This window comes from Typopeltis vanoorti, chromosome 22 (assembly GCF_054136105.1).
Source record: "Typopeltis vanoorti isolate ZY-2024b chromosome 22, IOZ_Tvanoo_1.0, whole genome shotgun sequence".
NCBI lineage: Eukaryota > Metazoa > Arthropoda > Arachnida > Uropygi > Thelyphonidae > Typopeltis > Typopeltis vanoorti.
In genome coordinates this window covers 66,185,116-66,211,452 of record NC_143570.1, presented here as the reverse complement: position 1 = coordinate 66,211,452, position 26,337 = coordinate 66,185,116, and the positions used below count along the sequence as shown (strand labels likewise).

The 26,337-nt window shown below is 36.8% G+C and overlaps 1 protein-coding gene across 1 annotated transcript in view; it reads right to left on the bottom strand.

Moving 5' to 3' along the window:
- LOC150094469 (propionyl-CoA carboxylase alpha chain, mitochondrial-like) overlaps positions 1-26,337 on the bottom strand; it is a 559,741-nt gene that overhangs the window by 448,510 nt on the left and 84,894 nt on the right. The window contains exons 4-5 of the mRNA XM_090412316.1: positions 19,972-20,085; positions 7,358-7,411 (exon numbers count right to left, since the gene is read on the bottom strand). Coding sequence (XP_090268442.1) covers positions 7,358-7,411; positions 19,972-20,085 — 168 coding nt within the window. The remainder of the gene's footprint in view (positions 1-7,357; positions 7,412-19,971; positions 20,086-26,337) is intronic.

Sequence of the window (26,337 nt, the reverse complement as noted above, 5' to 3'; positions counted from 1 at the left end):
TATTTGCTATTCTCACGATTCATTAATAATGGTTCATTCACATATTTACACCTTTTAGTAATTCAAATAAACCAACCACATTGAACATTCTCCTTAAATCATTGTTTTCTAATACATTCTGGAAATAAACAGATTCTTTCCTCCTCTATGCAGATTTGGTTACAGTTGAAGAACCTATTACAATAGGTGGCACATCTGTGGATACACAAACAGGAAATTGTAATGGAGCAAGATGCTTCCTCTCACCTCCACAAGGTCAAGGTGGTGGTGAAAGTTTTCTGCTTACTCCAACATGAATGTGTTAATGAAAAAAAGGCAGGAAAATCCATTTTCTGAACAATAAGTAATGGAAATCTTTTCATGCCTGGTAGAAGAAAGTCAGCTGCTCTTGAAAGAAAAAAGAAAAAGGCAGATCGAAAAATAACAGCAATAAAATACAAAAAGGAATATGACTTTCTGAAAGTGGTGGTCACAAATATCTGAAGAAATGCAATGGCTTTCTAACAAAGCATATGGATTCCTCAGATCCATTAAGGCATTTTAAGGACCTTCTTCTAGCCGTTCAAATAGAAAAAGATAGATTAATCATCTTCAAGGACAATGCCTCTATCTAAGCTTTTCTCCATAAGCCAGTTAGAAATAACCCCACTTTTCTGCCTCTTTATGTGAAAGTGAATACGATATCAAGAATATGATACTTAGCTAACTTCTGTTCTAGCATCTCTGAGATTTTTAAAGAAGGAGTAGAACTTAGGCAACTGCATCACAGTGTTGTTCAGATTTGGAACTTTGAAAATATGCCTGCTGACTTTAAAGATGCCCTTGTTTTAACTATCTTCAAAAATAAGGTGAAAATTCAGGCTGTGGATACAGTCTGTTGTGAAAATCTTTGCTTTTTTTTTTTATTGATAACTGCCTGCTTCCACTTATTGAAAAATTCTTGAGGCTTAAGGCCATCCTGTGTAACAACTGGCATGATCTTCGGTGCATGTCAATTCTAAAAGAAATGTCATGAACATAATCTTTACTCATCTGACAAAGCCTTTGACATTATCACTAAGAAGTGCTTTGAAAAATTATATTGAAGACCGGCTGTACACCAAAATTCAATCAACAAGTATGATGGGCAGTAGTCATTCAGGAGACCCATTCATGTTGAAAATAGGCACAAAGCAAGGTTAGCATTCATGCTCTTTAGTGTCTTACAGCAATTCCTGATCACATTGATTTAACACTTCCTCAAGGAGTTGAAATATCTTATTGAATGGTTAAGAAATTTTTTTAATCTTAACAGATCCCTGATCCAAAACAAAAGGCAACCAAAGTATCATTTGTAGAACTGCAGTATGCATATGCTAACAGCAGTGTAATTTTCCCTCATTCTGAAACCATTGAAAACTTTTAAATCATTGTTGAAATTTTCAGAGATAATAAGAATTTCCTTTAGCGTAAACAATAAAAAGAAGCATGCTTCACTAACTTGCTCCAAATGATTTAGTGTAATTAAATAACTATCATTCAAGTGGAAGGAGCAACTCTGGAAAACATGAACCACTTCCCATCTTGGATTTTAGCATTGACAGTGATGAGGAAAATTACTGCTATATGAAATGTGATAGTACAACTTTTGGATACTCGAGAAAACACTTTGATGACTATGATGCAAATACTGCAACAACACTCTTGGTTTCATTATGGGTGTCATACTTCAGTACTCTTGAAAGTGATGAAGAAGGCCATCAACAACTAGCTTCTTAACTACCTGGAGATCCATCATTTATTAGTGATTAATATGGATTGTACCTCTCTTTCTATAGCAGACCTCCTCACTAACATTTCCCACCTTTGGATACAGTCCATGGAAAAATTTAGAAAAACAAATGTGGTCACTCCTGATATCTCAAAAGGTGCTTGATATTGTGTTACTGGATACTGTATTACTGAGGCCTTCTCAGCAAGCTATTATCTCATGGTCTCCTTCCTGTTCCTTGTGACTGGATTGCTAGCTTCCTCTCTGTTTATTCTTTGCATGTCATAGTGAGTAGCTTCCTCACGTCAGATTTCTTCATCAATGCTGAAGTACACCAGGGTTCTATACACTAAGATCTGCCATAACCAATTCTAAAACACTAATCACCTCAGCATTCTCAAGTGGGATGACTAAAACTTAATGAATTTTAATCTATTAAAACACAATCGCATCTTATTATCAGCAAAAAAGAGCATTCCTTCACTCTTACTTTTGCTAATGTTCTGATATTCTTTCAAGATTAATTTTCCTTTCTTAAGTTAAATTTCCCATTCAGCTTATTCTGGCATATTACATCAACAGCCTCTAAAAAACTTGGTATTCTTTTTCATTCAAAATACTACTTCTCTCCTGCTCAACTCCTAACACTATAAATCTGAAATCTGACTATCCTTTAATACTGTTCTCACATTTAGGGTGGTAGACTGAAAACCTATGTAAGAATTCTTGATTATAAACAGAAAGAGCAATTCATTTGAATAGGTGACCTCCTCTCTCAGAAACTGCATGCATTCACTTTCCCACAGGCACTCTGTTTTTGCATTATGCTGTTTTAATACTTTCATGGACATTGCTACTTAGCTTACCACTACAATTCCACTAATCATATCATGTTGCAGGCTTAATGGATTTTTTTACAACACTCAAAAAGAATTAAAATAGAATTTAATACTTCCTATATTTTGTCCTAGTCACTAGGACATCTACGGGGATTACAAAAACAATTAATGTAACATATACACAAATAACAAACAATACTAAGCCCAACCACGTGGGTGACACTAAAGTCCCATCTAGGTAGAGCGCCCTCTAAGGGCAGTAGTAGGTGGCCTGGAATGTAAGGTGGGAACTCTGATGATGAGTGTTTCCCAAATCTTCAGAAGCTTAATGCAACTGTATTTATTGAGATTTAGTTGGTTTTTCTTTCTTGAATTTGCTGTGGTGGAGCATGGTGGTTTTCTTCCATGATACCCTGTGGGTGGTGTCCAAAACATGGTCAGCCAAGCCTGAATGGCCATAGTTGTGTTTGAAGATGTAAGACTTGTGTTCCTCTAGACGGATGGATGCTGATCTGCCTGTCTGTCCAAAGTATGCCAGCTTACAGGAACAGGTTACTTTGTAAACTTCAGGCAGAGAGAGGAGGGAGCTGATCTTTCGTAGAACGGATAAGGGTAGCAAGTTTGCGGTGGGGCTTATATGCTGTGTGTAGGTTGTACTGTTTTAGTATCTTGGCTATTTTTTCGGATGTGCCTCGGATGTAGAGTATGGTGATGGCATTTTTAAAATCTTGTTGACGAGAAGGATGGGGAATGGGGAAGGAGTTGATTATTTTTTTGATACTGTGATCGCTGTAGCCATTGGAGAGGAAAGTGCTGTGTATGTGGTTAAGCTCAGTAGTGAGGGCGGTTCCAGTGGAACAAAGATTGTGGGCTCTCTTGGTAAGAGTTTTAATAATGCCATATTGTTGAGAGGGTGGTGGTGGGAGAGTTTGTGAATGTATCTGCCTGTGTGTGTGTGGGTTTTCTGTATACGGTGAAGGTAAGTGTATCATTAGGCAGGCGTGTGACTAAGGTGTCTAGGAAGGGTAAACAATTGTTCTTTTCCTTTTCCATAGTGAACTGGATTCTTGGATGTAGACTATTGAGATGAGGAAGGAGTCTAACATGTCTGGGCCATGAGGCCAAATAGAGAACACATCATCTACATATCTTAGCCAGATAGAAGGTTTCAGTGGGGCTGAGTCTATGGCTCGTTTTTCAAAATCTTCCATATAGAAATTGGCAAGGGGCGGTGAGAGGGGGGAACCCATGGCAGTTCCCTCTATCTGCTTGTAGATTTTGTTGTTCCAAGAGAAATACCAGAGTTAATGGCAAAGGAAAAGAGATCTAAGATGTCAGAGGGAAAAACGTTTTCTAAGAGAGATAAGGTGTCAATTAAGGGAATATTGGTAAACAAAGAGGAGATATCAAAGCTTACCAATATGTCTGTCTTATTCAAGGTTAAATTTTCTGTGAGGGCTTTAAAGTGGGTCGAGTTTTTTATATAGGAAGGGGACCTGCCGGTGAGGGGGATCAGAGAGTTGGCCAGCTGTTTAGATAGTCTATAGCAAGGTGCATTGGTGGCATCTACTATAGGCCTGAGTGGGGAATTGGGTTTGTGGATTTTTGGTAAACCGTATATTCGGGGTGGGAAGGTTTAAGTTTTTTCGTGATGTCAGGGGGCCAGGAAGATACTTTTTTGAGTAAGATTTTTAGTTTCTTAACTTGTGTTTTTGTGGGGTCGTGTTCTAGCGGGATGTAGGTAGCGCGATCATGGAGGATAATGTTCATTTTACGATTGTATTCACTGGTATTAAGAACGACTGTGGCATTACCCTTATCCGCTCTGGTGATGACGATACTTTTTTCTTTATGTAGTTTCAGGAGAGCCGTGCGTTGGGCATATGATAAATTACTTTTTGGCGGTGAAGAATGCGCGAGGATGTTGGCTACGTCAAGTCTGATGTTGTTAGCTATCTCCGACGGTAAGCGACCGATTCCCCATTCGATGTTCACCATTACGTCAAGTACCGGCACTTCCTTCGGAGCGACGCCAAAATTACGGCCGAGGCAAAGGGCGCTGACGGCATCGTCGTTGAGCCTTTTGGAAGAGAGGTTTATTACTGTCTGGAGCGGTTGAATTTGTGGTTGTGGTTTGTTTTTCACAAGGTTGCTATATTTCTTGATGTGTTTATTTTTTATTTTTTGGAATTCTCTCTGTGCGGAAGTTTCCGAAATGCCAGAGAGAATCGACCAAAGTTCAGGGTTAAGAACGGTGGAGAGCTCTGAATGTAAGGAGCCAATGGCGGCGTTCGTCACTGCGAGGGTAGCACGTGTAGAGGCGATTTGCTCGCAGAGTAATGCCTGGCAGGTACGGTGAACGTTATGGTGAACATCAAACAGGGAAGGGCCACTACCCAGACTAGTTTCGACATTTATTGAGGTCTCTTCAGTGGGAGCCAGGCCCAAGTGGAGATACCAGGCAGAAGCATTAGCAGGTCATCTCCAACTATAGGAGTTGCCAAATGGTGTGCCACCCTTTTTTAATAAATTACTCTGGATTTAGAGAAAGATGTTGAAAGTTTATTTTTCACTTGGTATCTTCTGCCTGGTATCTCCACTTGGGCCTGGCTCCCACTGAAGAGACCTCAATAAAGGTTGAAACTAGTCTGGGTAGTGGCCCTTCCCTGAATGCATAACATTAGACATATCCACAAGGAGATGTGTTTTGCATTTAGGAGATACTGAGATAGGAGTGTTGGTAGCTTGCTCCACCTTTGCAATGAGTTGCCCAGGTGTTGTACCACCTTACCCCAGTGCTGAAGATACTTTCAGGTGCAAACTTTGTTTGCTCACACTTGGATAAAGGATTAAACTAATTTTATCATACTCTAACCAAGTGAAAAATAAACTTTGAACATATAACTGAATACAAATATTTAGGCACCTACTTTACTGCAGATGGAAAGCAAGATAAAGAAATAAAAATAAGAACAGCCATAGCTAAAGATGCATTCTGGAAAAATAGAGATCTGCTCAGAAGTTCTGTGAGTATCGAGACAAAGAAAAGAATGATAAGAACATTAGTGTGGCCAATTTTCACATATGGATGTGAGACCTGGATATTCAAGAAGAGAGTAAGGCAACAGATAATGGCCTTTGAAATGTGGTGCTATAGGAGAGCTCTGAAAATCCCATGGACAGAACAATCTCACAAATACAGATGTCCTACAGAGAACACAGAGAACTTTATTACAGGAAATGATCCAGAGAAAGATGAGATTGGCAGGACATGTACTGAGAAGTTCAGCAGAACAGAGGATATTAACAGTTTTAGAAGGAAAAATTATGGGAAAAGGATCAAGAGGAAAAAAACGAAGGACATGGCTTGAAGATATAAGATCATGGACAGGATCACATGGCTATGCAGAAACAAAAAGGAAAGCCACCAGAGAGAACTGGAAGGACATGGTGCTGCATCCTCTCACTGAGGAAACTACATGAAGAAGAAGAACATACTGGTCACCTCTTTCCTTGAATTCCCTCCACAAACTTTTCTTCTTTTGTAGCTCCTGCTTAATGGTGATATTCATCCATTTAACTCCACTTGATTTATTCTCCTGACTCTAGATATGCAAGTCTGGCAGTCTGCTATTACTTCCCTCAAACACTTCATCACCACCCCCATGCACACTATGAACATCCAGCCCTTGCAGTTTCCCATGCCATGGCACTGATCCAAACAATCTCTCCTAAGTTTGTCATACATACCAGCCCTGTAATACCACATATATCCCCTCTTACATGAAAATTCCACAACTTAGTCACCTCCTGGGTCAAGACCACATGATCACTCTCACCAACTGGTGAGAATGAGGTCATACTAGTTATAGACAAATATCTGTTGCAATTACTATATCATGAATACTATCCCCCATCAACCTTTACATCCTCCTGGTCTATAGAAGCAACCAACTGTATACTGTGTTCTGTTGGCAACTATCTCAAACCAGATGGTCTCAAATGTGCTATTTTCAGTGGCCTGCAGTTGAATCCCTACTCTCTTTGGTTGCAGTTCATCAGCTATCATTAATAATACTAATCCTCATTTCTTTTCTCTCTCTGTTCTCCCTGAAAAACATTACACTACACTCTTCACATTCTATCCCACTAACTATATCATCATCCGTCAGCCATCTCACTAATGCAATAACTTTTGACCAGGATGAACAAACCAATGCAAAAAACTCCTCTCCCTTGTTCCGAATGCTCCTCTTAGCCCATTAGGCTCATTGTTGTCCTTACCCTTTATACTAACTATCACATTCTGGTTTGTTGACAGTGATACTAACTTAGTCATATTTTGGACGTTCTTACACCAAACTACCTCACTGGTATCTGTGTACTCGCTCAACACTTTTATCCCTAAAAGCTCTAGTTTTCCTTATTTTGCACATCCATTTTCACTTCATTTTACATGTTTTCCAGACTGAACACCAAACCCATTCAAATGCAAACCATCCTTATTGTTGAAGTCCTTTCATATGTCAAACTCTGCATGATTGCTCCTGAACAAACCATTCACTATTATGGCCCCCTCAGATGAATTGTCATGCTGCAACAACCAACTCATTATCTTAACTCTCTCTCACTGCTTTTTTTTTTTGCTACTTTCATGTCCTCAATATATCCAACTACAACATTTACTATAATTTAAATATTTCAAAGATTAAATTATAGTCATGAAATTTCAATCAAAAGTAATATACTTTATTTCTAATAAACTTACCAATTTTTTAGCAAACTCCATATTCTCTGACAGAAATCCATAGCCTGGATGAACCTGGGAAAAAGAAAACTACTTTAATGCACATGTGTGTATGCAGACATTTTAAGAAATAAAACATAAACCTATAGCAGTACTCTATAATATCCTATGTACTCTATAGTAACTTTTTCTTTCTTTCTTTCATTCCAGTTAACCAATGCAAAACAAATATTAAGAGATGAACTTGATCCATGAGAATTCTAAATCCTTAAGGGGGGGGGGGGGGGGAAATACAACAAAATAATAATTTTATGTCACCATACTGTGGAAAAACACCATAACAATACTAGGTCACTCGCCCCCCTCCTCCAACATTTAATATGCTGTTTTTTCATTATTTCAATTCATTGTCATTTCCAAGAATAATTTTATCCATAAATTTGTACATGTGTGTTCCTCACAGTAGTAATCCTTCCAGGAGGCGTTTTATTTCCTACATGCTTTATTGCATACAAAGCATATATTTACATATAGCTTCAAACTCACTCCAAATATTCACACTGCATGATTCCTCCTGAACAAACCATTCACTATTATAGCCGATTTACATTAGCTTCATATCTATATGTAATATCCATACACATATTTTATGCTATATAGTTTATATTACATTACAATGATTGGAAGTTGATCCCATTGGCAAAATTAAAAATTGAGTAATACTTGAGGCTAAATCTGTTTTCATTTAAAATGATGATTTGAATTAAAATGGTGTTCCAATCTAGAAGTTCAACTTCTTGGTGTTGAATGCTATTGTGCCTCTCCTTTCCTTGATTGTTATTGCCTGAATATAACATTCAATCTTATTATTTCTAGGATCTCACATGTTTGTCTTTGCAGTCTCAGTAATGTCTATCTCCAATTTCAATTTTCTGCAAGTTCGATTTCCTTTCCATTAATAATTACTATTTTGATAGTTTCTATCTTCATTTCTTCTGATAAAGGGTTTATTCTTCTTCTAAATGTCGAGGAGTTTCTTCCAGTAGCTGACTTTTCACTATTCTTTCCCTGATGAAAACAGCAGGGGATTTGTTGAAACAGGTGATGTTTCAGCTGGCATGAAATCTCATTATATTGTACCATCATGTGTATTTTTGGTTTAAGCCAGAGAGTACAATTTGGTCAGCCAAATCTTAAGTTGCCAGCCATCCTCATTCGTTTCAGTATCCAGTGGATACTTACCAACGGGATGCACCACAGGAAGATGAGGATTGGACATTATGTCAGAAGCCCCACTTGGTCCTCTGAATTCCTTCAAGGAAATATGGATATCTCTCCCAGTTGTTTAGCTTTACCATTAAATGACCCCAAAGATGAATATATGTAACATACTTAATAGCTCTTATATCCTGAGTTCTGAAACATCTCTCAAAGGAGCATTGGAACAGATTTAATATTAAATCTGTTCAATTGTAATATTATTGTTCCTTTTCAATCTTTCAAGGTATCCCAGAAGCTGAAATTGAACACAGAACTATTAAATATATACAAATATACAACATTTAAATTAAGGGAATATTAAATCCCACATTGTTTTAAAACTGAATAGGAAACTCAAAGATTGGAATCAGGAGTTTCATGCCGAATATAGTAAACTATAAAAGTATCTGCGATTACTAGTGTGAGCTAATGCAAGTAGTCCTAGTACGTAGTACAATACCAGGCAACTCGCAGCAAAGGTGGTAAAGTTCTGATCGCTATTCTTGGTATTTTCCATAATGTAAAAACACATTTCCTAGGAAATGTATGCTGTTATTACATTATGGCAGGAGGTCACTACCCAGACCAGTTTCATCTGTTTTTGAGCTTCATCAGTGAGTAGCTAGAACAAATTAATACCAAAGGGTATAGCGAAAAGAACCTATATACTCTGCTATACGAGTTATCAAACAGGTGCACCCATTAAGTTACTTAAATATAAAGAGCCAATAGGCTTCATTTCGGCAATATAAACATCATTTAAAACAATTAAAACAATTAAGGGAATATTAAATCCCACATTGTTTTAAAACTGAATAGGAAACTCAAAGATTGGAATCTGAGAGTTTCATGCCAAATACAGCAAACTATAAAAGTATCGGCGATTACTAGCGTGAGCTAATGCAAGTAGTCCTAGTACGTAGTACAATACCATTTAAAGGCAACTCGCAGCAAAGGTGGTAAAGTTCTGATCGCTATTCTTGGTACATACTAGATCGCTACGTACTAGGACTACTTGCATTAGCTCACGCTAGTAATCGCCGATACTTTTATAGTTTACTATATTCAGCATGAAACTCTCAGATTCCAATCTTTGAGTTTTGTATTCGGTTTTAAAACAATGTGGGATTTAATATTCCCTTAATTTAAATGATGTTTATATCGCCGAAATGAAGCCTACTGGCTCTTTATATTTAAGTAACTTTGGGTGCACCTTGACAACTCGTATAGCAGAGTATATAGGTTCTTTTCGCTATACCCTTTGGTATTAATTTGTTCTAGCTACTCACTAATGAAGCCTTAAAAAAGGCTGAAACCGGTCTGGGTAGTGACCTCCTGCCATAATGTAATAACAGCATACATTTCCTAGGAAATGTGTTTTTACATTATGGAAAATACCAAGAATAGCGATCAGAACTTTATCACCTTTGCTGCGAGTTGCCTAGTATTGTACTACGTACTAGGACTACTTTCATTAGCTCACGCTAGTAATCGCCGATACTTTTATAGTTTACTATATTTGGCATGAAACTCTCTGATTCCAATCTTTGAGTTTCGTATTCGGTTTTAAAACAATGTGGGATTTAATATCCCCTTAATTTAAATGATATTTATATCGCCAAAATGAAGCCTATTGGCTCTTTATATTTAAGTAACTTAATGGATGGTGCACCTGTTTGACAACTCATATAGCAGAGTATATAGGTTCTTTTCACTATACCCTTTGGTATTAATTTGGTCTAGCTACTCACTGATGAAGCCTCAAAAAAGGCTGAAACCGGTCTGGGTAGTGACCTCCCGCCATAATGTAATAACAGCATACATTTCCTAGGAAATGTGTTTTTTACATTATGGAAGTAGCGATCAGAACTTTATCAAGAATAGCGATCAGAACTTTACCACCTTTGCTGCGAGTTGCCTGGTATTGTACTACGTACTAGGACTACTTGCATTAGCTCACGCTAGTAATCGCCGATACTTTTATAGTTTACTATATTTGGCATGAAACTCTCCGATTCCAATCTATGAGTTTCGTATTTGGTTTTAAAACAATGTGGGATTTAATATCCCCTTAATTTAAATGATGTTTATATCACCGAAATGAAGCCTATTGGCTCTTTATATTTAAGTACAAATATACAAGTTTTGACAACTCAATAGCTTGAACGGCTTCATACTATTACGCATATTGCAAGGCAGTAACTATAAAACTGTGCATGTTTGAACACTGTGCTATTGCCTCGAGTCTTATCAAAACAATCAAGCTAGTAGAGGTGACAAGCTGTGGGAGAATCTGCATGTGCATGTTTATTGCTTTTAGTGAAAAAAGGAGTTCATGGAAGCACACTAACATGAAGTGAAGCATTTGACAAAAATACACATGAAGCTCTAGACATACTAAGATGGTTTATAGTGATGATGCCAGGAAAAAAGGTCTTGCATATTTAAGTGACTTAAGAGGTTTAAAGAGAGATGGGAAGCAGTGAGTGACCAGAAACTCATCGAACATGTTAAAACGTGAAAAGAGGGTAGCAATTAGTTTGGTTCAACAGATGATTAAGCGAATGTTAATGGCAATAGAATTAAAGTTAGTCAGAAAAAGGGAAATTTTTGGAGATGTTGTTGTCATCAGGTCCACTGAAGAGCTTCTAAATATACTGTGGATCTGTAGAACTGTTTGACAATCTTTGATGGAGTAGAGCTTTTCTCTAGGGTTATTGTCAATTTTCTGTAGAACAGCAGCAATTGCTGAATAAGAATAGATATGGGCAGGTTTTAGTTCAAGTCCTGGACAGTTCTCGCATGTTTCATAGCTCCTACTACCGCCTGGCTGTATTTTCATGCCTTTAAAATGTTCTGTCCCTAGTCTGGTGATGATTGTGGTTATTTCTCCATTTTCAATAATTTATTTCTCTATTTTCATTCTTCTTCTTCTTCTTGATAGTTTGTTTTTTCAATCTTATTTTGGCAACAGAATTAGCATCAGTTAGTGATAGTGGGTGTAGTTTTTGAGGTAAGTATCTTGCTTCTTTGGCTAGTCTGTCTGCTCTTTCACTGCCTTCAGTATTTACATGGGCTGGTATCCATTGCAGTGTACAGTTATCATTTTTCAAATTTAAAGTTGTTAGTAGTTCATGAATTTTCTGAGTGAGTTATGTTTTTCCATTTTTTAATGCCTCAAATGCAGATTTTTGAGTTGCTGTAGATAGTTATTCCTTCTGTAATGTTTATTACTGGATTTGAGAGAGAGAACTTGAGTGTTGGTATGATTGTTAATTCACAAGTGAAGTTTGAAGCTATTTTGCCGGCTGTGGTTTTGATTTGCATTTACTTGCCTCCAGGTAGAGTTAGAAAAACTCCTGAACCTCCTTGGGTGACTGCTTCATCAGATGATCCATCAGTGTAGGCAATGACATGGTTTAGATTATTTAAGTGATGTATAGTTTCAAGTCCTTTTCTTTTATTTTCTTGCTGTGAATCCTTTTTTGAACAAGGTTCTAGAAGATTTATGTTTATCATTGTGATTATTTTGGTAGAGTAGTGGAAAAGAATGGCTCTTTGCTTATTTCAATGGACAAGTGCTCTAAGTCGATCTGTTTTCTAATTTCATGATTGTAGAGTAAATTAGATGATCTCTTTAGTCTACATTTTCTTGTCCAGATAACAAAAGTCCTGAGTGAGATGTGATCCTGTTGTTGGCTCCTGATTCTGTTAGTGAATTTAACTGTCTTCTAATATGTGAAGCCCACTCTTGTTGAGCTTTTAAATTATTCGTGGATAAGACTGCACCTATAATAATTTTTGCTGCTTTTGATAGTACTCAAGTTTATCTTTTGAGCTAGTAGAGTTGGAGCCCAGATTGGTAAGACATATTCTGTTGTGGGTCGTATGAGTTCCATATATGCAGTTTTGAGCGTCTTTGGTTTCGCATCCCACTTTGTTCCACAAAGCCTTTTGATGATATTAAGCTTTTTAAAAGCTTTATTAGATATATTTGTAATAGGAGTTGTAAATCTCAGTTCAATATCTAGGGTTAGGCCTTAGTATTTTGGAGACTGTTTATTCAATTTTGGTATTATATATTTTGATTTCGGGGTTGTAATTGTCTGTTTTTTCTATCAGTGGAGAAGATGCTCAGCTTTGTTTTTTCTGAATTTATCTGTAATTTAAGTTCCTTTGCCCATCTTTCCAAGTCTTTTATTGAATTATTTACGACTTTTTCAGATTGTTGTTACTGTATGTGTGTGCCAGATTGCTATATTATCTTTCTTTTAAGATTATGCAGTGGTCAGCATTCATGGATAAGAATTTAGGATGGCAAAACATGCGTGATAAAATAAATACTTGACTTAATACTAAGAAAGTAACAATTGACGTTTCAACCCCTGTATTGAGGTCATCATCAGAAAAATACATATGCACGGGTCCCTCGATTAACGCAGTTAATTAATCCCTCAATGTTACCGCGTATATCAAAATCGCATTAATCAAATCTAATAATCAATGGTAAAGATTACAATTCATCCATGATCGATTACTGTTAATAATTCATTTTATATGATACTCTTCTAGGAAAGAAAAAAATGAATGCAAAGTAAATGTTTAATAAATGCTTCTACCTACATTAGTTACTGCAATTTTTTTTTTATCAAAAGAAGTTATCAAGAGTCATTTGAACAGTCTTAATTTTTTTCTTATCGGCATATTTCTACGATAACAAGCAAAATGACTCTCAGGACTTCGGCAAACAAGCAATAAAACAAAGAAAAAAAAAACTGCAAATATAATATATGATGGTAAAAATTAAGTGGATATTGAATCCAACATTATTTCATAGCCGAATACAGAAACTACAAAAGTTTCTTGCCGAATATATAGAAACTAAAAGTTTCGGGATATACAAGCATAAAGCAACCTTAATGTGAACTTGTAGTAAAGGTGGAGTAAGCTCCAGATCACTTTCCTTAGTATTTTCCATAATGTAAAGCACATCTCCTAGAGGACATGCATGATAAAAATAAGCCTTTGGCTGTCTAATTCAGTAATACATGATTGTTTATTTATTTTCAGGTACAATCTAGAAATTACTGAACAAAGAATAAAAAAAAAAAAACTAAACCATACTATACTGACATCATTTTTAATATGATATTGCTATTGATGCCATCTGTTCACGCCTCTAATCTTTCTCAGGACTCATATCTGTAGTCTCTAGTCTTTGGTCAAGTGTTTTACTTCTGACCCAACTCTCAGCTCTATAAGTTAAAATTGCTTTGAACACTGTCTTGTATACAGCTAATTTAGTGTTCCGACTAATTTTTCTCTTATTCCATATGAATATATTCAATTGACTTCCTACCATACCAGCTTTGTTGATTCTGTTGTCTATTTCCATATTTAATTTACCATCTTCACTAAAAATTGTGCCTAAGTAGCTGAAATGTTTTACTTGTTCCACAGTTTCCCCGTTTACAACACAGTTGACATTTTCAACAATTCTACCTATTTTCATTTTCTTTGTCTTTTTAATGCTGACCTTCATACCATATCTATAACAACAGTGATTCAATTTAGTCACGGAATCTTGCAGACTTGTAGCGGATTTATTTAGAAGTATAACATATTCGTCCGCATAAAGCTGACATTAACATCTCCAATTCTGATATCATGTTTAATACCATTTTCCTTCATAACATGATCCACATAGATAATGAATAATAGAGAGGATAATGTACATCCTTGTCTCACACCAGATTTAACATTAAACCATCTTCCTGTACTTCCTTCAATTACAATTCAAATAAAGACTAAGTACTGCTTGATATAATGCCCCATTGACACCGTATAACCATAGTATTGAATAGCTTCTCTCTTGGCACCTTGTCATATGCCTTTTCCAGATCGACAAAACTTAAATACAGATCTTTGTTATATTCCCATGATTTCTTCACTATTTATCATAAAGTTGAAGATCTGATCCTGCCAGCCTCTATTTGACCTGAATCCAGCTTGTTCTTCACCAAGCTTTTCTTCCACAATTCTTCTCAACCGTTTCTCAAGTATACTTGCACAGATCTTACCAGGAACACTCAGTAGGGAAATACCTCTGTAATTCTTACATTCAGTTTTATTTCGCTTTTTATATATGGGTACTATTACAGTTCTACTCCAATCATCAGGAATTCGTCCCTATGTCCAGGCCTTCTGAACTATGCAGTGCAGCCATTGTAGGACTTTTATACCACAATACTTCAGCATTTCTGGTCGAATATCATCTACTTCTGCTGCCTTTCCACATTTCAAGCCTTTGATGGCTTTTTCTACTTCAAGTATGGATATGTATTCCTGACAGCATGCATGATCAGTGTTTTTTTACCACTATGCTATCATCACTGCTTGTTGCTTTTAGCAGTTTTTCAAAGTAATTACTCCATACTTCAAGGATATCTTTTTCTCCTGTTTTCATGTCACCTTTATCATCTCTAACTCCTTTTACAGCACTATTTCCTCCATTTCTAAGCTTCTTCAACAACCTCCAGAATATCTTACCACCTTCTGAATATTTATTTTCTATGTTCTTGCCAAAGTCCTCCCATGACTTTTGTTTAGCTAGTTTTTTTACACAGTGTTTCGCTTTCTTACATTTGTCTCTGTATTCTCTAAGAGCAAAAGCTGACTTATTTGCCAGGAACTTTTGATATGCTTTCTTCTTTTCTTTCACTGCCTCTTTAACTTCCTGTGTCCACCATGGAGTCTTGATTTTTTTATACTTGCAGACAACCTCACCACATGCCTCTCTGGCTGAATCAATCAGGGTTTTCTTCAAGGCTTGCCACTGAATCTCCAAGGTTTGGTTCCTGTTCTCAAACTCTTTCATTTTTTCTTCCATAATCTTTGTGTATTTTAGTCTACAGTTCACATCTGAGAGCTGCTCAACTTTTATTTGCTTTATCCTGCTCAAGACTAAATAGTGATCACTCCCAATTTCAAATCCCCTGTACACTTCTGGTGTCCTACACCAGGGAGAAAACATCACTATCAACAATAACATAGTCAATGAGACTTTTCTTATTCCTTACCTATTTTCTCCATGTGAATTTGTGCACATTTTTATTTGGGAACATGGTGTTAGTAATAACCAGTCCATGTTCTGGGCAGAAATCCAGCAGGTATTTGCCATTATTATTAGCTTTGCTATTTTCTTCAAATTTTCCCAAAATATTCCAAAATTTCCCAAATTTTCCCAAAAAATGTCAGAAATTTGCATGTCTGACAATCATTTCTTACTCTGCTATTTAGATCCCCAACAAGGACCAACTTTTCCTTTTTCATTGTGTCAGTTGCTTTTTCAAAACCATCAAAAAATTCCTCCACTTCTACCTTAGTAGAACCTTCTGTGGGACCATAGGCACAAATAAATCTCATTGTCCAATTCCGCATTCTGAAATTAGCCCACATCACTCTGCTTGAGACTGCCAGCCATTCAAGAAAATTAGCCTCGTATTTTGTGTTGAATACCATGGCTACTCAAAATTCTTGCCGCATATATCAAGGGATACCTGTATAAGAAAACAAGCTACATGCTCTTTTACTCTATAAAGGTAAAATGAATCTAAGCTGCTTACCAATCTTGTCTAGCCTGACCTCTAGTGAAAAAAATAAAATAAATAAAAATAAAATAAAATAAAATGAAGTTAAAAAAAATTACAAACAGAGCTACAATAAACATTCCCAAAGTCCTCTCGTATTGAAATTTCCTTCTGGGCTTGTTCCCAAAAAGGAAAGCCCACAAGCCCAGAAGGAAATCTCAATATGAGAGGAATTTAGGAATGTTTATTGTAGTACTGTTTGTACTTTTTTTTTATTTATTTCATTTAATTTTATTTTTACTTTTTTTTTATTTATTTATTTTTTTTTTTTTCACTAGAGGTCAGGATAAATAACAGATTGATAAGCAGCTTAGCTTCATTTTATTTTACCTTTGTAGAGTACAAGAGCATGTAGCTTGTTTTCTTATACATATATATTTTTCTGATGATGACCTCAATACAGGGGTCAAAACGTCAATTGTTATTTTTATAGTATTAAGTATTTATTTTAACACGCGTTTTGTCTCCCTAAATTCTTAACTATGAATGCCATATTATCTGCATAGCATGCTATTTTTGTGTCATTTATTATATGAAGATGGATATTGTTCATATAGATGAGAAAAGGAGTGGGCTTAAAACAGAACCTTGTGGGACTCCAGCACAAGTTCGATGCATGTCGGAATAAATTCCATTAACTTTTACTTTCATGAAATCTGAAATTCAGATTAATGCGTCCCCTTATTCCAGTATCGTATGCAATTTTTATTAGCTTTTGTCTCCAAACGCGATCAAAGGCAGCTGTGAGATCCAAGAATATTGCTGTTGTCTTCTTTGGTGGTTTTTTCTTGAAAGCCATCTGTGACTGATTGGAGATGATCTGAGAATAAGAAAAAAAATTCTGCAAAGATAATTTCAAGTGAAGATTGAAAGCAGTGGCAGTTTGGTAATGTTCTGATATTTCTTCACAATTGGCAGTTACTGATAGTTATTAGTAGTGATGAAACTTGGTACACTCAATATGACCCCAAAACAAAACTTGCAATAGAAAACATCATAACCAAAATTGAAAGAGTCTGAATGTCACAACTGCAGATCAAGACGATGCTTGTTTGTTGTTCATTATTCATTTGTTCTTGCCCATTTTTCCAATCATATGGGCATAGTTCACTTAGAATTCATTAAACATGGACAAACAGTGAACCAACATCATTATTTATAAGTACTGGCAAGGTTAAATGAAGCTACTCATAAGAAGATACCAGAATTTATGATTTATCCATGATCACAAAATTAGACCATCCTCTGCATTCACCAGACTTAGCCTCTTCCCTTGAAAACATGCAGATTTTCTGACATCCAATGTCATATTATGATAGTAATAAAAAGCCTACCAGAAGACAAGTTCCAGAGTCGGAGTGCACTGCTACTAAAGGGAATTATCCTGACGATCACAGTAGCCACTAGTCTACAAGTAAGCAAATATAGCTAAATTTGCATTCAGGGAAATTTAATTATCACAACTTGTATTTCACCAATTACATGTATAAGCAATCTTCATTCACTGTGTCTGTCACATGTTCTTTAAAATTAATAACCTACACTCACCCACTAGACAGCTTATAGGGCTTCAAACAACACTATACAAATGTGCTTTTCAATGACTACTATGATAATTTTTCAGGACTCTGGATTCATCTTTATGAACCTACAAATCAGGTATCTTCAGCTTCCATACAAATGGTAGAAGGAGAAGTCTAAGCCAGTGTATGCTTATTCATTAATTCTCAAATTGTTTCTCTGATCTTTTCTTTGCAATACTTAAAGTCATGTGTATTTTTTTTTTTAAATCACTAGATGTCTAGTAATAAGGGCATGTTAATTTAATTTACTTAGATGTTTTCTTACCTGGTTTCATGCTGTTCCACTAGGCTCTGCTAATCTTGAGGATAACCATCACAGAAATATAAGTATGAAATCAAGTTAAATAAAAAATTAATCAATCCATCCATCCATCTTCAAGGCCCACCTTTCCTAATTGGGTTGTGGGGACAGCAGCTGCAGGAGGAACTTCCAACGGTCACAATCCTCTGCCACTAAGCTCAGGTGTTCTGGTGGGACTCCCAGACATGTCCACCCAAGGTTCTGGATATAGTCTATCCAGCGAGCCCTTGGCCTTCCACGTGGCCTCCCGCCCTCTGGCTTGGCAAAGAGAGTCTGCTGGGGGGGGGGGGCCTCTCTTGGCATTCTGACCAGGTGTCCGTGACCATCATAACTGTGATCTCTCAATACAGAGAAGCAACGGTTGAGTATTGAGGGTTTCCCGAATTGCAGAGCTCCTGACTCAGTAGAGTCTTGTCAGCCCCGTAACCCCTCACAGGAACTTCATTTCAGCCGCTTAGATTTGTGTCCGCATTCTTTCGGGCATTACCCAGCTCTCATGACCATAGGTGAGGATGGGGACAGACTGTATTGAAGACAGCCAGCTTTGTCTTCTGGCTTAACTATTGCTTCAATATTACCAAACAGCCAAGCTCCCACAATATTGCACTTGCTGAGCCAGTTCAAGTATCTAGCCCTACATCCCACTTTCCATCACTTGTGAATATGGTCCCAAGGTATTTAAACTTCTCCACCTGCCTCAGTGGGACTCCACTCACATGTAGAGTGCACTGGGATGGTTGTCTTGAGACCACAAATGTTTCCGTTTTTGCCACACTGATCTTCATCCCAGCATTTGTACAAACAGCTACAAACTTATCCAGGGTCCGCTGGAGGTCATCTGTGGAACAGCTAAGCATAACTAGGTCATCTGCAAAAAGCAGACGTCCAATGCTACCTGTTTCAATTCTGACACGCTCACTGCCTCGGCCGTGCCTATCAATCCAGTCCATAAATATTATGAAAAGGAGGGGTGACAGAACACCCTTGGTGGAGGCAACGGAGACTGTGAAAGGTTCAGACTTTGTGCTGTTTACCCTGACACAAAACTCCGGACATTCATATAGGGACTTGATGGCAGCTAATAGTTACTACTTGCCAAAGCTTATCCTGAGGAACCCGGTCATATGCCTTTTCCAAGTCCACAAAACATGTGTCGACAGTCTTGGCATATTCCCAAGATTTCTCAAAGACTTGCCTTAAAGTGAAGATTTGGTCAGTTTTGCTTCTACCAGGATGAAAGCCACATTATTCTTCCTGGAACTTTGACTCAACTATGCTCCTGCACCTTCTTTCCAAGCACCTAGCATACACTTTCCCAGGCAGGGTGAGCAGAGAAATGCAACGATAGTTGCTGCAATCTCTCTGGTCTCCCTTCTTGAAGACTGGTATTATTATGCCTGTCTGCCATTGCTTTGAATTGCATTGCATTTTATTAAATGAGCTTTGGTGCTCATTTAATAAAAAATTTGGTGCTAATTTAATAAAAAAATTAAATTATATAAAAAGCCTGTTACATGCTGCAGGAGTAATTCAGTTACTGGAGCTATATATAATCTACAAAATGAAAATACCACACACACACACACACACTGCAAAATGGAAATATAAAATTTTTTACTTATGAGAGAAGTATACATTTTCAAATTATATTTGATGCAATGTACATGATATATATATATAAATGAAAAATAAAGAAATAGGCAACAAAAGTTTATGTAAAGTTATAGATATGCTGAATAGATTCATAGAGCTTAAACCATTTAATCAGATGTTTATATGATTAAATGTTTTATTTTCCTATAAATGTCAAGATTCAAAAAAGCCTTTTTAAAATCAACTCACAGCATGAGCTCCAGATTTTTTAACAACATCAATTATGGCATCCATATTTAAATAGCTCTGATTAGCTGGTGCAGCCCCAATACAGTAAGCTTCATCAGCCATCTTCACATGTAACTGAAATTTAGATAACAGCATTTAAGATAATAATGCATATTTAACATGAAATTATCCATACTATTAACCAAGTAATAGAAAAGCAAATGAATGTAATCTTTCTGCATATTTAGCATTCATAGATTTTGAAAAAGCCTTCGATCTATATCATTCAGAATTAAAACAGCTTAAAACAAGCTTTTCAAACAAAGTATATCTGATTATTAAAAACTGTATATCAACACTCAATAGCCAGTATAAAACTAGAACATCAGGGAAAGAAGTAAGTCAAGGAGATCCTATATTACCCAAATTGTTTTCTGCTATATTAGAAGCCTTCAAGAATGTCTCATGGGAAAACTATGGAATTAGCGTCAACGGAAAAAATCTCAATCACTTATGTTTTGTAGATGACACTGTTTTCATTCAGCAAAAAATGAAGCTCAGAATATGCTAAATGACTTTGACAGAGAAAGCAGGGAAAAAAAAGTTTTAATATTTATCTAACTAAAACCAAATTCAGATCACATACAACTAAAATTAACAAATAATCATATTGAAATTGTGGAGGACTATATTTACCTAAGCTAATTAGTTAGTTTTAAGAGAGGAAAAAGAAAGAAATAAGTAGAAGAATCACACAAGGAAACAAAAAATTTTGGTTGTATAAAGATTACTTGTTAGGAGATTTACCTATATGTCTAAAAAGAAAGCTGTTTAATATATACATTATTCCAGTATTTACCTACAAAAATGAGACATGGGTGACAACTAAAAAAAACAGGAAGACAGGTTGCATGTAATCCAAACAGTCTTGGAGAGAAGAATACTCCTCATAACAAAAAGGGATAGAATAAGAAATAATAGAATTAGAGAGATGACTGGAGTTTATGATATTGTGAAGTGTTGTAGAGCATATAAGTGGTGATGGGCACTAAAACGAGAAAAAAGGGTATAGCATATTTCAGCAGGATAGGGAAGGTAAACATGGTGGTGGAGTGTTACTCATGATAAGGGATAAACTGTATGCTCTCAGGGTAAGGAATCTCAGTGGAAATAACACTAATGGCTTTGGGAATATATCATGTGAGATGGATGTTTATAGGACAAGATATTTAGTGGGACATTTCTACAGACCAGGGAATATAGATGAGAAGGAAATGTAGGCAAATTATTTTGGCAAGCACAAAACAGGCAATCATTATTGGGGGGGGGGGGCTTCAACTATAGTAATATAAACTGGGCCGAGGTGACAGCATGGAACTGAATTTTTGGATTTCTTGAGTGACAACTGTCTTAGGGCAGCACAGTAGAGAGAACATGAGGATAGCATCAGAGGATCTGATTGTGGCTGAGATGGCTGAATATACTACTTGAATGGATGGTTATGGCTAGTAGTCAGAATGAATTTAAAACTGGGCAGCTGTACTTAAGAAATATTAGGTTTAAATTAATCTCAATGCTGAATCTAAGCCTTACTGAAATTTTATTAATGGTCGATGTGTATGATGTGTATGAGATCACACATGTACATACTATTAACATTCTATAAATAGAGGATGCCAACACAATAAAATATTATATCGATGGTGGCATGCACAACATTCAAAGGAAATAATGACAGTGATCACTCCAAATCCACCTTCAGGCAATACTGGAGTGTCGATTTTTGGCTACTCTCTCAAGCTCCAATGACGAAGTCTACAGACATAGGACACACCAGGAGGCATAGTTCCAACCACCTTATCATCGAGACATGTACTATGAAGCAAGATGTTGTTCAGGGACTGTACCACAGGTTCCAGCAATGTGTCTTGCTACATTTTAGCAGAGGTTTTGACTCCTTTTCTCGCAGAAGTACAACTTGGATACCCTTCCACCAAACCATCACTGACATGGGGTAATGACTTCTGGTAAACAGTCAGGTATACAACCATTGAGGACATATACCTGGGCCATTGTAGCAGTTAAATGACTCTTCATTGGTGAAAATCTTCTCATCTGTGAAGAGGATATCTCTGTCTGTTGTTGGAGAAGGGCATTTGATTTTGTCACCCTCTGCGACATGTAGATCGCCAATAGGCTCTATCTCTCTCAGGTCATCAGTTAGTACATATGACATTGTTCTCTGTGAAACGTTTATCTCTTGCAACATCACTTTCTGCATTCTCACAGGATTACGGTGGAAATGTGCCTTCACGGCTCTCACAAGCTGTTGTTCCAAATGCAGTGTGGTCGACCTGTTCTTTGGCGATCAGAAACATCTTTTCTATTATTATGATGGTTAATAGTCCAATACATAAACATCCCACTCATCCTGAGTGTTTTCAGTGTGTTGAAAACAACAGGTGGCTGCATTCTAACCTTGTGAAGTGCTATTACTACATGGTTCTCATAATCTCACCACTGTGCGTGTGTTAACAGCTAAACCACTCTCTCTCTCTCAACTGATAAACATGCAAATGTTGGATGCGAAATGGGGCTTGCATAATATCTGATGGATTTATCAGTCACAGCCAAATAACTTGGCTTCATATAAACCTAATTATTACTACGAAAGGGTAATTAACCCTCTCTCCAGTCTTGTGTTTATTAGTGTGTATGTGTGTGTGCACACACATGTACGCATGTAAATAAATAAATTAATTTTTTTTAGTTCGATTTTACATAGGTTTCCACATACATATAATAGAATTTTAGTTGTAAGAAAATAAATGTAATAATATCACTGTAAAAATGCATAATTTAATGCCCATTGAGCTGTATGTAAAACGAAAAGAGGGGATTAACCCAGATTAGAACAATGACTAGGCAAAAACAAACATTCGCAATGTCTTGCGAATATAAAAATATGCAGCCACGAATGGAGGGAGACGATGTGACGTCATCATGCTGGCAGGTAATCCTGGAAACTACATCATAGTAACAAAGGATTATAGATGATACAAAAGAGGACTGAGACGGACCAGCAAAAGGTTCTCGATTTTTAGATTCCAAGTTTTGCTTGTTTTGCTCCACACCTGTAATCTCGGAGAACGGAGATTACAGGTGTGGAGGAAAGGCAGTTATTCGATGGAACTCCTGCCAGGATACATGGACAGTTAGGAGAGTGTGACTACCCCCGATACAATGGAAATTTTGGCAGTTCCTTTCCAGTTACCGATGGAAAAATCGCAGTGACCTTGTCCGACAATTCCCAGAGCGAGAACCGATACATCATCCAAGCAACGATTGTAATCTATGGTGAAAACAGACTGAGTTATTGTGCAATTAACTGAAATGTGTATGTAAAGGACTATTGTAAGTAGGCACTAATTTTGTTAATGCTTTGTAAAGGTGAAATTGGAATTATTGTATGTAATGACAGTGCTTACAGAAATTTGTTAGTAATATGTTAAGTAATGAATTATGGTTACAAAAGGGTATACTAATTGTAAATTTGTACTTATAATGGAAGAAAATAAGCTAATGTGTAACTTAGGGAATAGCTACATGCTTAATTTAAATTAGTTAACACTGCAATGGGGTTGAGTAAGCTGCATGTAATACAGTCAGCTGCATGTTGCCCCTATTGTATTTAGTGATAGGTTGAGAGAGAGAGAGAGAGAGAGATAACAATTCCTCTTTGATGTATATATTGTACATTCTATCTAGGTTTAAATAATATGTTTCGTTTGTTTAACTACCTTGCCTGATCAATTACCAAGTACTATCTCTAAATAACTAGCAAACCTGCATGCTCTATTGATTAAGAATTGACACAGCTTGCTATAGTAAAATGTGTGTATTAACTAAGATCTTGCCTGTATTCCTTACCTTAATTCTCAAACTACATTAGTTCATAATAAATTTAGTTTAATCCTTTATCCAAGTGTGAGCAAACAAAGTTTGCGCCTGAAAGTATCTTCAGGACTGGGTTAAGGTGGTACACACCAGGGCAACTCGTTGCAAAGGTGGAGCAAGCTACCAACACTCCTATCCTAGTATCTCCTATAATGCAAAACACATCTCCTTGCGGATATGTCTATTGTTATGCATTAAGGGAAGGGCCACTACCCAGACCGGTTTCGACCTTTATTGAGGTCTCTTCAGTGGGAGCCAGGCCCAAGTCGAGATATCAGGCAGAAGCATTTGCAGGTCATCTCCACCTATAGGAATTGCCAATTGGTGTGCCACCCTTTTTTAATAAATTACTCTGGATTTAGAGAAAGATGTTGAAAGTTTATTTTCCACTTGGTTAGAGTATAATAAATTTAGTTTAATCCTTTATCCAAGTGTGAGCAAACAAAGTTTGCGCCTGAAAGTATCTTCAGGACTGGGTTAAGGTGGTACACACCAGGGCAACTCGTTGCAAAGGTGGAGCAAGCTACCAACACTCCTATCCTAGTATCTCCTATAATGCAAAACACATCTCCTTGCGGATATGTCTATTGTTATGCATTAAGGGAAGGGCCACTACCCAGACCGGTTTCGACCTTTATTGAGGTCTCTTCAGTGGGAGCCAGGCCCAAGTCGAGATATCAGGCAGAAGCATTTGCAGTCTGGATTTAGAGAAAGATGTTGAAAGTTTATTTTCCACTTGGTTAGAGTATAATAAATTTAGTTTAATCCTTTATCCAAGTGTGAGCAAACAAAGTTTGCGCCTGAAAGTATCTTCAGGACTGGGTTAAGGTGGTACACACCAGGGCAACTCGTTGCAAAGGTGGAGCAAGATACCAACACTCCTATCCTAGGAGTGTTGGTAGCTGGCCTGGAGATGACCTGCAAATGCTTCTGCCTGATATCTCGACTTGGGCCTGGCTCCCACTGAAGAGACCTCAATAAAGGTCGAAACCGGTCTGGGTAGTGGCCCTTCCCTTAATGCATAACAATAGACATATCCGCAAGGAGATGTGTTTTGCATTATAGGAGATACTAGGATAGGAGTGTTGGTATCTTGCTCCACCTTTGCAACGAGTTGCCCTGGTGTGTACCACCTTAACCCAGTCCTGAAGATACTTTCAGGCGCAAACTTTGTTTGCTCACACTTGGATAAAGGATTAAACTAAATTTATTATACTCTAACCAAGTGGAAAATAAACTTTCATCAATACATTAGTTCAATTAGAATGGCGCAGTTGTTAAAAAAATAAATTTTTCTGATTGATTAGTGCGAGAATTGGTAACCTGTATATCGTAGATAGGCTGAAAACTTAAAGTCTGTTTGCTATAATATATATATGTTAAGCTGATTAAAGTAAAATTAAGAGCAAAGCAGCATAGAGTTAGCCAAGGCATAAGTTGCTGGGAGCACAGCACATATAAAATTAACAAAGGTGCAGTTGAAATTAAGATATAAGGAATAATTAAATAGAATATTACAAGGGCACAGACAACGACCATAAAAAAAATTAAGACTTTCCATGCATGCACGTACACATTTTCCAGATGAAAAAAACCTTCCAAGAGGAAGGTTTTTTCATCTAGAAAAAATGCAAACTTTCATCTTGCAAGACAAAAAATTTGCCAGAAGGAATTTTTTTTGTTCTGCTAGTTTTATGAGAATGATATGATTCAAACAGAGCTCTTTCCAAATGGTTTACTTCACTCATATGTGTTGAAAGAGATAAACAGTTCAAATATAAATAAATTTGAATAAAAATTGCTCTCTATCTCTTCTCAGCAAACCCAGTACTGATACCAATTTGTTGATAGAATATATGCTTTGTAGCCATCCTCAGAAACTAGCTTAGAACTTCTTAGAAAAGGCATCCACTAATTAATAAAATTAATTATTGAAAGGGAAACAAACAAACACCTTACTGTTTTAGACCCATCACCACACTTCCAAATCAATTGCTCACAGCCCAACTAGCATGGTGGATGAAATACACCATAATAAGTATTTGTAAAATGACCAAGAAAATTTCAAGGACAAAAATGAGAAACTGACAAAGCCCTTTGGTCAGAAAGACCTGGGTTTGGTTCCAGTCAGTGACATGAAGAATCTTTATCTGGTCTCTTTCAACAAAAGGTGAGTTAGGAGTGATGGGTTTTTTTTCATCCAGAAATTCTGGTTTTTCATTCTGCAGAACAGGCAAATTGGCCCTGTGAACACACGTACCTACAGACATAGGACATACCAGGAGGCATAAGGCCAACCACCGTATCCTCAAGATTGTGATTGTAAGAATAAAAAACCTCAACACCGTAAAAGGTAAAAGAGGAGGATTAAGAAAGAAATCTGAAGGGAAAAAAAAATCAAAGTAGATACAGTTTCAAATACTAGTGGTA